Below are 12299 nucleotides of genomic sequence, written 5' to 3' on the forward strand. Positions count from 1 at the left end.
ACTAGTAGGCTAAAGAGACCTATTAAAGACCCTCCTAGACTACTCTTCTACTTTTCTCTCTTTATCTATTTTATTAACTATAGTTACTCCTTTCTCTTTTTATATATTACCTACTAGGTAATATACCTATAAGGATTAAATTATCTAATTATAATTATTAAATTCTCTACTATAAAGGAAAATCTAAAGAGGTATAGATTCCCTCTCTCTCTTTAAAGAGGTTAGAGGACTATAGTTTATATAGCTACTAGACTATTAGGGTCTTAGACCCTTATCTCTTATAGTCTTTAACTCTAGAGGAACATTAAACTAAATTAATAAATAAATAAGAGGGGGGTTTTATTCTCTTTAAAAAGAGAATTAAGAAAATCCCTTAGTTTTCTAGGAGAAAACTTAGAGAGAAGAGATAGGGTATTAATAATAATACGCTAGTTTAATAAGGGGTTAATTTACCTCTTTACTACTCTCTTAGAGATAGTAATAGGGGAAATATCTATCTTTTCTTCTTATTTAAACCTCTTAGAATTTATAGTAGCCTATAAATAACTAGGAGGCTTACTAGAAGACTCTCCTATAGTAGCTACCCTCTTAGAAGCCTTAGGGGGGCCCTACCTTACTTAGTATAGTCTCTAAAGACTTCTAGATAGTCTAAAAGACGTCCTTCTTCCTCTCTATTTTTTAGAGAGGTTATTAGCTTTTCTTATTAGATCTCTAGCCCCTAGGAGAGCCTTCTAAGGGGTACTAGAAGTAGTTCTAGGATACTAGTTCTTCTAGAAGATATAGTAGAAGATATAGAGATAGGCTTTTTTCTTACCTAATAAGTACTACCCTACTAGGAGTACTTTTAGAGGAAGTAGAGGGCTCTATAAGGTAGTAGGACTAATACTATAATACTAGCTAGCCTAAAAAGGTATAGTAAGTAAGATAGTAGCTATCTTACTAAGTTAGTCTATATACTAGAGTAGTAGTATAATAGGCTCTCTAGGTTATTTTTTAGCCCCTACTACCTACTAGAGGGTTAGAGTAGTTAGGAAGGGGTTAAGGTCTATAGTATTATTTCTTTCTTTAGAAGAATCTCTTAAAATAGAGGGTTCTTCTAATTTATAGGGGTTTTATAGAGGTATCCTAATAGGAGGTATTCTAGAAGGCCGGATTTAGGTAGCTAGGATTAGGAATAGGAGTTCTATATAAGATTTAGTACTATAGGAAGTTAAATTAAGTATAAATAATAATAATATATTTAGTATAGATATTAGATAAAATCTTAGTTTATAAGGTTTCGTCTCTTTAGGCGTTTATATATCCTTACTAATATGTATAGCCCTCTTTAGGTCCTAGTATAGCCCTCTTTAGGTCCTAGTTAGAGTTCTCTAGGCCCTACCTTAGTTATAGCATTATACTATCCCCCTCTCTAAAAGGACTATTCTTAGACTATTAGTAAGTAGCCGTCTTAGGGGCGCTAAGTAGCGTAGAGTTAAGTAGTAGCGTTACCTATTAGGTTATTATATTATCCGGCCTAAGGGTATAGTTATACTATTAGGTATATTCTAGCCCGTAATTATCGTTATTATAGCCCTAAGTATTATTACGTAGTAATAGGGTTTTCTTTATTTAAGTCTATAGAGTTATCTACTTTATTATTAGCCTTATAGCTTATATATAAGCGCCTAGGCGTTAGCTTATAGGTACGGAGTTAGTAGCTAGTAGCGTATAAATAGAGTTACTTATCTTACCTACTATCTATCTTTTTTATCTATTACCTTTATATAACTTTTACTATAGCCCCCCCCTATCTTATATATAATAAGGTTCGTAGCTACCTAGTTTATTTCTAGCCTTAGCTACTATTAGATTACCCTACTTATACGTAATATATTTACTACTAGTCTAGGGTACTACTAGACGACCCTTTAGCTTCTATTATAAAGCTATAGACCTCTCCTTATAAGTATAAGGCGCCTAGTAGCTCTCCTAGGGGTAATACTAGCACGTTATTATCTAGTAGTTACGAGCTATAGGCTTACTTATAGTAAGTTATTAGGGCTAATTTCCTAAATAGCTATAGCTAACTATTCTAGGAACCCTTTAATTATTTAGGCCTAGATCTATATGTTATTTATTAGTTATAAGGCGCTAATAGGTAGGAGTAGTAAGTATATATACTATACTACTATAGCTAATTAGTATAAATAGGTATACTATTTAGGTACTACTTAGGCGTATTACTAACTAGTTATTAGTAGATTAATAAACATTTTCACTACGTAGTTAACATTATACTAGAGGAGTATAAGTACTTAATTAACTAAGCTTACTATACTATAGCGTATAATAAGTTAGAGTCTTATTACTAGACCTAGTCTTAGACTTAGGTATCTTATTTATCTCCCCTTCTTATATCTACTAGTAGTATAGCTACTACTCCTCTACTAGTAGCCTATTCTAAGGCTAAGCTAGATTATGCTTATAGACTTTTAGATAAGAATATATACGATGCTACTACTCTAGCCTAGTAAGATATATTTATATATCTCTTAGCTTTATAGTTTAGCTATTTAAATATACTAGAGCGTATAGCTTAGAACTATACTAAGGCTATAGGTAATAGTATAAAGAGTAAGAGGGTTATACTAGTAGAGTTAGGTTATTATTATTAGGTAAGTTACTACGCTACGTAGGAGTATTAGAAGGTAAGTTATTACTATTTATAACCCTATTTAGGTTCCTATTAGCTAACCTATAGTAGAATACTAGCGGCCTCTTTAGCCCTAATAAGCCTACTAATATTATCGTAAATAAGGAGTTAGAGTAGTTATAGCTATTATATATATATATTACGCCTACCGATTATAATACCCTTTACTATAGTAGCTAAGCTAGGTTTTCTTTTCTATAGGATCTATTTATGCTAGTTAGGTATTCCTATTATCCCTAGTTCCTATATAGGGTCTAGTTAGTAGAGTTATTAGGTCCTTTTTAATACCCTTATAGTAATTAAGGTCTTTTATAGGTATAGTTAGTAGAAGTAGTCTACTTATATTAGGCTAAGTCTATAGGATAGTTTCTAAGATATACTTATTCCTATCTAGTACTTACTCTTACCTATTACTCTCTATAATCCTTTCTATACTTCTTTTTAAGTTAATATATCTATATTATTACTTAGGCCGCCGTCTAAGTTATCTTCTAGTTTCTATAGAGTATTATTAGGGTCTATTAGGGTCCTAAGGGGGCTTCCTACTACTACTATTACCTCTTTAGGTTTATTTTAGGACCCTAGGGGTTATTCTTATCCTTACTTTATAGGGCCTACTAGGGCTAGCCTATTATTTACCCCTTTAGGTACTATCTACTTACGTTTAGCTAGGTTTTTTAAAACGTCGTAGGTAGACTTATATACGTCTATTATTTCTTAGTAGTTATCTAGGCTGTCCTTATATATCTATTTATTAAATTTATTTCTATAGCCTACCTACTTAACGTAGTACTATACCCCTCTAGGGGTAAGTTTATAGTTAATAATAGTTTCTACTTCCTAGTACTCGTTACCCTTATTATTAATCTTAATAGGGTAGGGTTTAGTATCTACTAGGCCCTAATAGGGTTCTAGTAGAAAGATATAGAATATTAGGTAGATCCTTACTATACTTAGTAGGAGGTCTAATTTATATATTAGCCTACTATATTATTAGATAATAGGGAAAGGGCCTAGATAGTAGGTATCTAACTTCTTTATTAGTTACTTAGTACGGATATTCTTTAATAAAAGAAGTACTCTTTCTCCTATATTAAATTATTTATCTAATTAGTAACGGTTAGTATACTTAGCCTAGAGTACTTAGGTATACTCTATACGCTTCTTAGCCTTCTTATATGTTTTAGTTAGCTAGTAGAGGTAGCTCTCTACCTACTAAGCTTACTTAGAGTCTATTAGCGCTATAATATTAGGGTCTATAGTAACCCCTTTATTATTAATTAGTACCCTATAGTAGCCCTATTAGTTCCCCCCCTATCTAGGGTATAGCGTCTAGTACGCTATTAGAGAGATTAGATACCTAGCTATAGGCTAGGTATATTAGAGCGAACTTAGTTATTAAGTAGACTTTACTATTATAGGTAAAGGCCGCCTTATATAGGTATAAGGCCTAGTCTAATTATTCGTAGTTAATATATATATATAAGTACGCCTCTAGCTCCTAGTTTTAGCGCTCTATCTACCTATTAGTCTATAGGTAGAACGCTATACTTAACTTTTAGATAATCCTTAAGTAGTAGTAGAATACGCTCTAGTAGTTACTTATAAAGAGGCTACCCTAGTCTAAGACGATATTAATTAGGTACCTAGTTACTATAATAACCTTACGCTAGATAAGAGTACCTAAGCTATCTATACTTATAGTTATTTATATAGGAAAATACTATACGTATTTTATAAACCTATCTACTAGGACTAGGATAGTATTATATTTACATCCTAATAGATCCTAGGAGGCTAGAAGGTCCGTAATAAAATCTATTATAAAATGTTACTAGGGTATTATAGGTCTTTAGACTAGTTTAAGGAGCCTATATAGCTTATACTACTACGGCTTATTTTACTAGTAGGCATTATAGTCTCTTATATACACGGTTACGTCTTTAGCTAGCGTTAGCTACTAGTATTTACGGCTAATAACCTCTATTATGCGTTTAACGCTAAAGTATCTACCTACTAGGTTATTATAGTTCCGTATAAAGATCTTACTACGTAGTAGGGTACTATTAGGCACCTATACTTTACTATTCCGGCAGATAAGACCTTAGGGGTCTATAGAATACCTCTCTCTAGTACTATCTACCCCTATTACGCCGTCTATATAGACCTCCTAAGATAGAGGGTTCTTCCTCTAGCTATCTAGAAGTAGTTAGAGGAGGGACTTAGGGGGGTTAGTATATACTATTTCGCTAAGAGTAGCTACTACTACTTCTTAGTAAGGCGTTAGACTTAGTACTAAGCTAATACTAGTAAGTAAGAACGCTATAAGGGGGTATTACTTACGTTATTAGACTTATTTTAAGGGTAGCTTTACTAGTACCTCTACTCTAAGTAGGTACTATAACGCGTCTGTCTAGCCGGTAACTAGAGGTATAGTAGTACCTAGTAACTCCTTAAGGTCTTTTACTTAGAGCTTCTATTATAGAGTAGGTAATAGTACGTCTAATACTAGCTATTTATCCGCTTCTTTAAAGCCCTTTACGTAGTCTAGGTAACGGGATAAACTATTAGTAGGGTTAATTAAGCTAGGTTTATAGCTAATCTTAAAGTTAAATTCCGCTAATAACTCTATATACCTAGCCTACCTTACGGTTAGACGTTTAGTATCTATAAAATAGTAGAGGTTATTATAATCTGTAAGGACTCGCGTTAGGGTAGGTATATATACTAGGTAGTACTACTATATCTTAAAGCACTCTATAATTATAAGTAATTCTTTATTATAGGTATCGTACTATACCTCTATAGTAATAAATTTACGTAAGTAGTAGGTAATTAGGTACTAATAGGTAGCCCTATCGCTACTAATAGCTAGCTATAGAAGTATTCCTACGTATATATAGTTAGATATGTCCGTAATTAGGGTTAATAGACGCTTTAGATTATAGTACTATAGTAGGAGGCCTTCTAGAAAGGCTACTTATAGCTATTTAAAGGCTATCTAGACGGCCTCTAGCTAGTACTAGGGTTAGTACTACCTTATAGGCCCCTTTCTAGTCTTTTTCTTCTTTACTTCTATAGTGTCTAATAAGCCGCTAGCTAGGGCCTAACTAGCCTCCTATAGGAGTTTATATAGGGGTTAGGTTAGCGCGGAGTAGTTCTAGATAAACCGGTAATAGAAGTTAGTAAAGCCTAGGAATACTTAGATATCCTTATAGCTTTACGGTTCTAGCTATTCTTTAATAGTCTAGACCCTCTTAGCGTCTATTTAGACGCTATTAGGGGTGATTACGAACCCTAGGAACTCGACGCGTTTTATATAGAATACATACTTTAAGATTTTAGCGTATAGTTTCTATTCCTATAGACGTTATAAGATTTACTTTACGTACTATACGTAGTCTACCTCATTTTAGGAGTATATAAGAATGTTATCTAGGTAGATAATATAGATAGAATCTAGGAGCCTAGCTATAGCTTAGTAGATAAATACTTAGAAAGATATAGGAGTATTAGCTAGCCTAAAAGGTATAACTAGATACTTATAGTAGCTATACTACGTCTTAAAGGCCGTCTTCTACTTATCTCCTACCTTAATCTAGAGTCTATAGTAGGCATTATAGAGGTCTAACTTTATATATATAGTAGCCCCTAATACGTAGTCTATTAGCTCCCTAATTAGGGGTAAGAGGTAGTAGTTCTTAATAGTAACCTTATTAAGTCTCTAGTAGTCTATGTAAAGGCGTAGGGTCCTATTAGCCTTAGGTATAAAGAGGATTAGGGCCCCTATAGGCGACTTACTTAGTCTAATCTATCTAAGACGTAGCGCCTTTTCTAGGTACTCTCTAAGGATACTTAATTCTCTCTTAGATAGGTTATATATAGGTAACTATAGTAGTATTCTACTATCCTTAAGATTAATTACGTAGTTATATACTAAGTTCTAGGCTAATATACTAGTAAGATTACTATTAAAGACGTTATTAAATTTAGTATATTACTCTAGGAGGCCCTAGATTAGGCTCCTACTAGTACCTATATAGGCTACTAGGTATAGAGCGTAACTACCTTTATTAGAGTAACTAGTAGTTACTAGTAATTATATACCCTATAGGGTCCTACTAGGACCTAGGTAGCTAACCTACTAAGGTTATTATACTATAGACCTATAGGTCTAGGTACTATAGATATATCCCTTAGAACTAACCTCCTTTCTTAATTCCCCTAATAATACTTATTTAATTATAGGTTTATAGTCTAGGTTAGTCTAGGAGAAAGATAGCCTACGTTTCTAGAAGTACTTAAAATAGTATTTAGCCTTAGAAATCTATTCTAGACTAAGAATAAGTTTAAACGCTATATCTTAGCTCTCCTAGAATAGTTAGGGGCTTATAGCTTAGCTCTAACCTTAATTATCTTACGTAGTTATAGCGAGCTAATAGGCTAGTTCTAAGGTAAGAGGAGACCTATTAGCTAAGGTAGCGTTTAGGTAGTAACTAGATAGCTCTTAGGTAGGAACTAGGCCCTTATTCTAAGCTACTAACCTCTAAACTAGGTTTAGAGTAGCGCTATTATTAATAAGGGCCGTTAGGGAGTATATCCTAGTAGCTATATTATATATAATATAAACTACTAATAAGTTATATATTACTTAATAGTCTCTTTATTAATTCTCCTACCCTAGTTACTAAGACGCTCTTAGGTATATAACTAGAGTACGCCTTTTTCTAACTTTTTATTAGTTAGTAGTAGTTAGTCTCTCCTTAGCTAGGGAGTACTACCCTTTTAGTACTAATTACTAGTCTAATAGTTCTTTAGCCTATTCCTCTAGTAGATTACTTTATTAGCTACGCCTCTAGATAGGGAGTTCTAGTATTTCTTCTTAGGCCTTAGCCCCTAGGGGGGTACTAAGCTAGGTTTAAACCGGCCTCTTTTAGGCGCTCCTTTAGAGTTACCCTTTAGGGATATCTACCCTAGGAGCTCCTCTACCTTCTTAACTTTAGTAAATATATTATGCTTAGTCTTTATATAACTCTTAGTACTTATCTTAGTTAGCTTAGTACGTAAGATCGGGTATACCTATAAGAACTAGTATATAATATAGTACTCCTTATTAATAATCTTAAACTTAAGATGTTACTTCTTAGCTTCTAGTATAGACTAAAGGCTTTTAAACTCTTACCTCTTTATTTAGGTCGTATTAAAGAACTTTATATATATCTTAAACCTCTATATATTAGGGTCCTAGATCTAGTCTAGAATAAACATATAGAAGTCTTTAAAGTAGACTAGGAGGTCTATTTTTAAGTTAAGAGTATTAAATACCTTATCGCGTAGGTTTACCTTACTAATAGCTAACTCCTAGGTAGCCTATTATAACTAACGCCCTAAATCTTTAGCGGTACTATATATCTTAAACGCGTTATTTAGGGCCTAAAACTAGGAGTCTATATCCTTTACCTCTAAGCTAATAAGCTTAGACGTAGGGGCCTTAATAAGAGAGCTAAGAGGGTTATAATAGAGAGCTTATAAGTTAGGTTATAAGTTAGGCCTAACTAGGGTTATAATAGGTAGCTCTAAGAGACTTTATTTAATCTCCTAAAGCTCCTAAACCCGTTAGTATATACTAGTAAGCTTCTCTATATTTATAGAATTAAGCGTTACTAAGAGCGCTATAATCTTATTATTAATAGTTATAATATATAGATTTAGTATTAGAGTAGCTAAGAGCTAGCTCTTACTATTATTTAGGGACTAGATTTCGATATAAGCGTCTTTATTAACTAGAGGGAGGACTATCCTCTAGTTAGTAGCCTCTTAGCCTCTAACTAGCTAGTTTATAGCTAGAGAGCTAGCCTCTAGGTTAATACTTCCTAAATAAGTTATAGAAGCTATTTTTAATTTAACTAGCCGTAGTAGTTAAAGGTTTTAAATATAAGATTTAGTACTATAGGGAGTTAAATTAAGTATAAATAATAATAATATATTTAGTATAGATATTAGATAAAACCTTAGTTTATAAGGTTTTATCTCTTTAGGCGTTTATATATCCTTACTAATACGTATAGCCCTCTTTAGGTCCTAGTACGGCCTCCTTTAGGTCCTAGTTAGAGTTTCCTAGGCCCTACCTTAGTTATAGCATTACATTCTAGTTTATATTTCTTTATAAAAGAAATAAAAACCTACTTCCTAGAGAGAATAAGGCTATTTTTAGCCTCTTCTAATAGGGTTTATTCTTAGCGTTCTAAGATAAAGGATATATCCTAGTCCTTAATAATTTTTAACCTCTAAAATTAGAGGATAGCCTAATAGGTAGTCTAGAAGTAGTATTTTTCGTTTAAGGATTTTTTCTTTTAGATTATTTTAGGATACTAGAGGGTATTCTTAGTATATAATAAATATACGTATATAGGGTAGGCTTAGGTAGTTTATATAGTATAGCTTTTATTTAAATATCTTATCTTAGTATTAAGATATAAGTAGAGGTATTATATACTTAGACTTTATTTAGGCTAGGAGGTACTTAGAGAGCTTTAGGAAAAAGGTAGAAGGTCTAGAAGTATCTCTAAGAACTTATATAATTTTACTAAAGTAGGGCCGAACCTTAGTAGGTAGGAAAAAATTTTTAGAGTAGAGAGAGTAGGAGAAAAAGCACGTTTTTACCCCTTACTAGGTAGTAATAAGTACTAGTAGTAATATAAGGGTATAAACTAGTACTTTAGGACCTACTAAGAAAGATACTATAAAAAGTTCTATAATTAGGTAAGAGTTTATTAAGGAATCTAGGTATAAGTATTTTTTAGTTAAGAGAGGTAAATATAAGCGTCTTTATTAACCTAGAGAGGGACTATCCTCTAGTTAGTAGCCTCTTAGCCTCTAACTAGCTAGTTTATAGCTAGTATACTAGCCTCTAGGTTAATACTTCCTAAATAAGTTATAGGAGCTATTTTTTTAATTTAACTAGCTATAGTAGTTAAAGGTTTTAAATATAAGATTTAGTATAATAGGAGGTTAAATTAAGTAATAATAATAATATATTTAGAGTAGATATTAGATAAAACCTTAGTTTATAAGGTTTCGTCTATAAAGTACTTTTTATATATCCTTACTTATATATATAGCCCTATTTAGGTCCTAGTTAGTAGCTACTAGGCCCTATCTTAGTCCTTAACCTCTAGTAGGGGTAGTAGGCGTTAGTATTATATACTAGAGCTAGTGCCGGAGGGGACGGGTAATATAGGTACATCTATGGCCGCGGGTGCTGCGTGTACGGCTGCCGCTACCGGTGGTGGTGGTGGTGGTTGACGTCGCGGACTAGGGCTGGGTCCGGTGCTTCGATAGACGAGAAAAAAAGTTAGCCACTCCATGCAGCAGCCAGTCACTAGAGTCGGATGCCACTTACCAGTACTCTTGCTACGCACAGGCAAAGCCATAGCAGTCCAGCCTTCTTGTACCGGCCGCGGCTGTGCCTTGGCTTCGCCCTCCGCGATTAAATTGAGTCAGAGTGCTGCGAGCTGAGCTGCCGGTTGAGGTGAGGTGAGGGGAGGACTTGATGAGGTGCTCACGCAACTGGGCTGTCGTGAGGGTGTCGAGTTTGGCGTCCTCGGCGGCCCGGTTGACGCGGTCGGTGTTGGGGTTGGGTTGGGTCTGTTGATGGCATTGTTGGCTTTGGCGACGGGCGTGGTGGATGAGGGCACTGCGGAAGAATGCGTTAGAGATGGCGACGGTCGGGGCGGGATGGGAGCTCACTATTGTGCGGAACCGGAGTCGGAGTCGGATTGGGTCGTCTGTGTGTGAGGAGGAGATGAGTTGTCGTGGTTGAGGTTAATGCTGGGGTGAGACTGCGCCTCTACATGAGGCCCAGCAAGTTGCGATACTTGCCTGCCTGACTGGTACTCACCACACGCTGCCGGCCAGGCCAACTTTCTTGCGCCTCTTGTCGTCGCCAGCCAGCCAGACATTCTGCATCATCAGATCACCATCGGTCTCTATCGCAAAGTCGAGGGCACACAGACGCCGCCAGGCCGTACTTGACGACACGCTCACCTCTTCCTCCGAAGACGCTGCCCGGATGCGTGACCGACCCGACCGAACAGACAGCTCAAAGGCCAAAGCGAGTAAATTTCGACGTGAGCCTGCATTGGTCAAAAGAATCCAGGGAACAAGACGACAGCCGGCCGAGATACCGTAATGCGCTGCGGGAGAGGTTGCCTGGTTGGCCATCTAAACATTCAGTCTGGGTGTCTATATACATACAGATAGGTAGCTTTCCCACTCTTACCAAGCCTCGCGCCTCGTCCGTCCATATACAAGGGACTGACACACGCCGAATGAGCCTCCCCACGTCTCCCACGCCTTCAAGGCCCTCTCCGTCAGTTCCCGCGGCGATTACCCGCATCGATGTTGTCAAAAGACAGACGCTTCTTCTCCATGCCGCGCGTATGTAGGTGGCTCTCTAGATCGCGCCTGTTGGCTTCAGCGGCAGCACTGACTTCTTGACCTGTATTCAATCATTACGCACGCGCGGGAGTGCGCCATAGAGGTGCGGAGGTTCAGCATGAGCTTTCATGAGCAGGGAACGGGAGAGAGGAGGGCAAGGTAAGGCAACATGGTTATCGGCCCAGCAAGAGAGCGAAGGCAAAAGGCGGGGATGGAGGAGAGAGGATGACAAGACAACGGATTGGTCGCTGGACAAAACGGAACAACATTCCCTCTCGACTGATTGGGTCTCCCATGTCGAGAGCTGATTTTCCCGGCGGCATGGGCGACAACAGCGGCACTCAAAGGGCGCCGTTTTCACCATCATCGGCGTCAAGTGGATGTTGAAGAGGAGGAGAAGCATGCAAGAGAGTGAGTAGTCGTCGTAGCCTCTCTGCTCATGTTGTCTGTCTGTCTGTCGCGCCTGGTCCGTCCGCCTCCTTTGCGGTGCGATCCGATACGAATTGATTTGTTGTGCTTTGGATGCGAGCATCAACATGGTAATGGTGATGGTACTTGACCTTGGCCATTGCGGACCAGCTCTTGCCTCGCAGCGGGCTACGTGCTCTCTCCAACTGCAAAAGGAGCACGCGATGTGTGCCACAGAGGGATAATGGATTTCCCCCAGCTCACTTGACAAGAACATCGGCTTGTCGAAGCGCCTGGCTGGCCGCACGCGCGCACGCACACAAGACAGCGGCGGTGGGGCTCCCATATTTCGAGCGCGCTGTGCTGCCCTTGGAGGACAGACAGAATACCCTGCCTCACCGGCGGCATGCCTTGGCCTTGGCTTCGGGTAAAGGGTAGCACGAAGCCCGATGTGGTGACGCTGAGGCAGCGCGACGCCAGCCATGGTTGGTCATGATTGGCATGAGAGGGAAGAGGGAGGAGAATGTTCGTTGCGTAGACCCAGCGTCTGCCGGCAATCAGGGAAGTACGTTTGTTCGGCTGCAGATGGGTTTGCTCGGCCATGTTAGATCCGACGAACAGGGTGGTTTCGTTGTCTCCGCAAGCCCACGCCTCTGTCATGGGTGGGTGGGTGGGTAGGTAAGTAGGTAGGTGGTGAACAGCAACCGTCGCCCATCCAAGGACCCAGACTCTTGCCAATGGCCGCTCTTCGTCAGGG

The 12299-nt window shown here is 37.5% G+C and overlaps 1 protein-coding gene across 1 annotated transcript; it reads right to left on the bottom strand.

The window, feature by feature from the left end:
* Positions 1–10849: 10849 nt before the first annotated feature.
* IWZ02DRAFT_156732 (uncharacterized protein) lies at positions 10850–12247 on the bottom strand. The gene is made up of 3 exons (XM_066762008.1): positions 11217–12247; positions 10977–11161; positions 10850–10918 (listed from the first exon to the last, which is right to left on the bottom strand). Exons 1-2 carry the CDS (start codon positions 12024–12026, stop codon positions 11102–11104), a joined length of 870 nt encoding a protein of 289 aa, XP_066617692.1. The 5' UTR covers positions 12027–12247; the 3' UTR covers positions 10850–10918; positions 10977–11101.
* Positions 12248–12299: the final 52 nt, after the last annotated feature.

This window comes from Phyllosticta citriasiana, assembly GCF_038021145.1.
Source record: "Phyllosticta citriasiana strain CBS 120426 chromosome Unknown IWZ02scaffold_22, whole genome shotgun sequence".
Lineage (NCBI taxonomy): Eukaryota > Fungi > Ascomycota > Dothideomycetes > Botryosphaeriales > Phyllostictaceae > Phyllosticta > Phyllosticta citriasiana.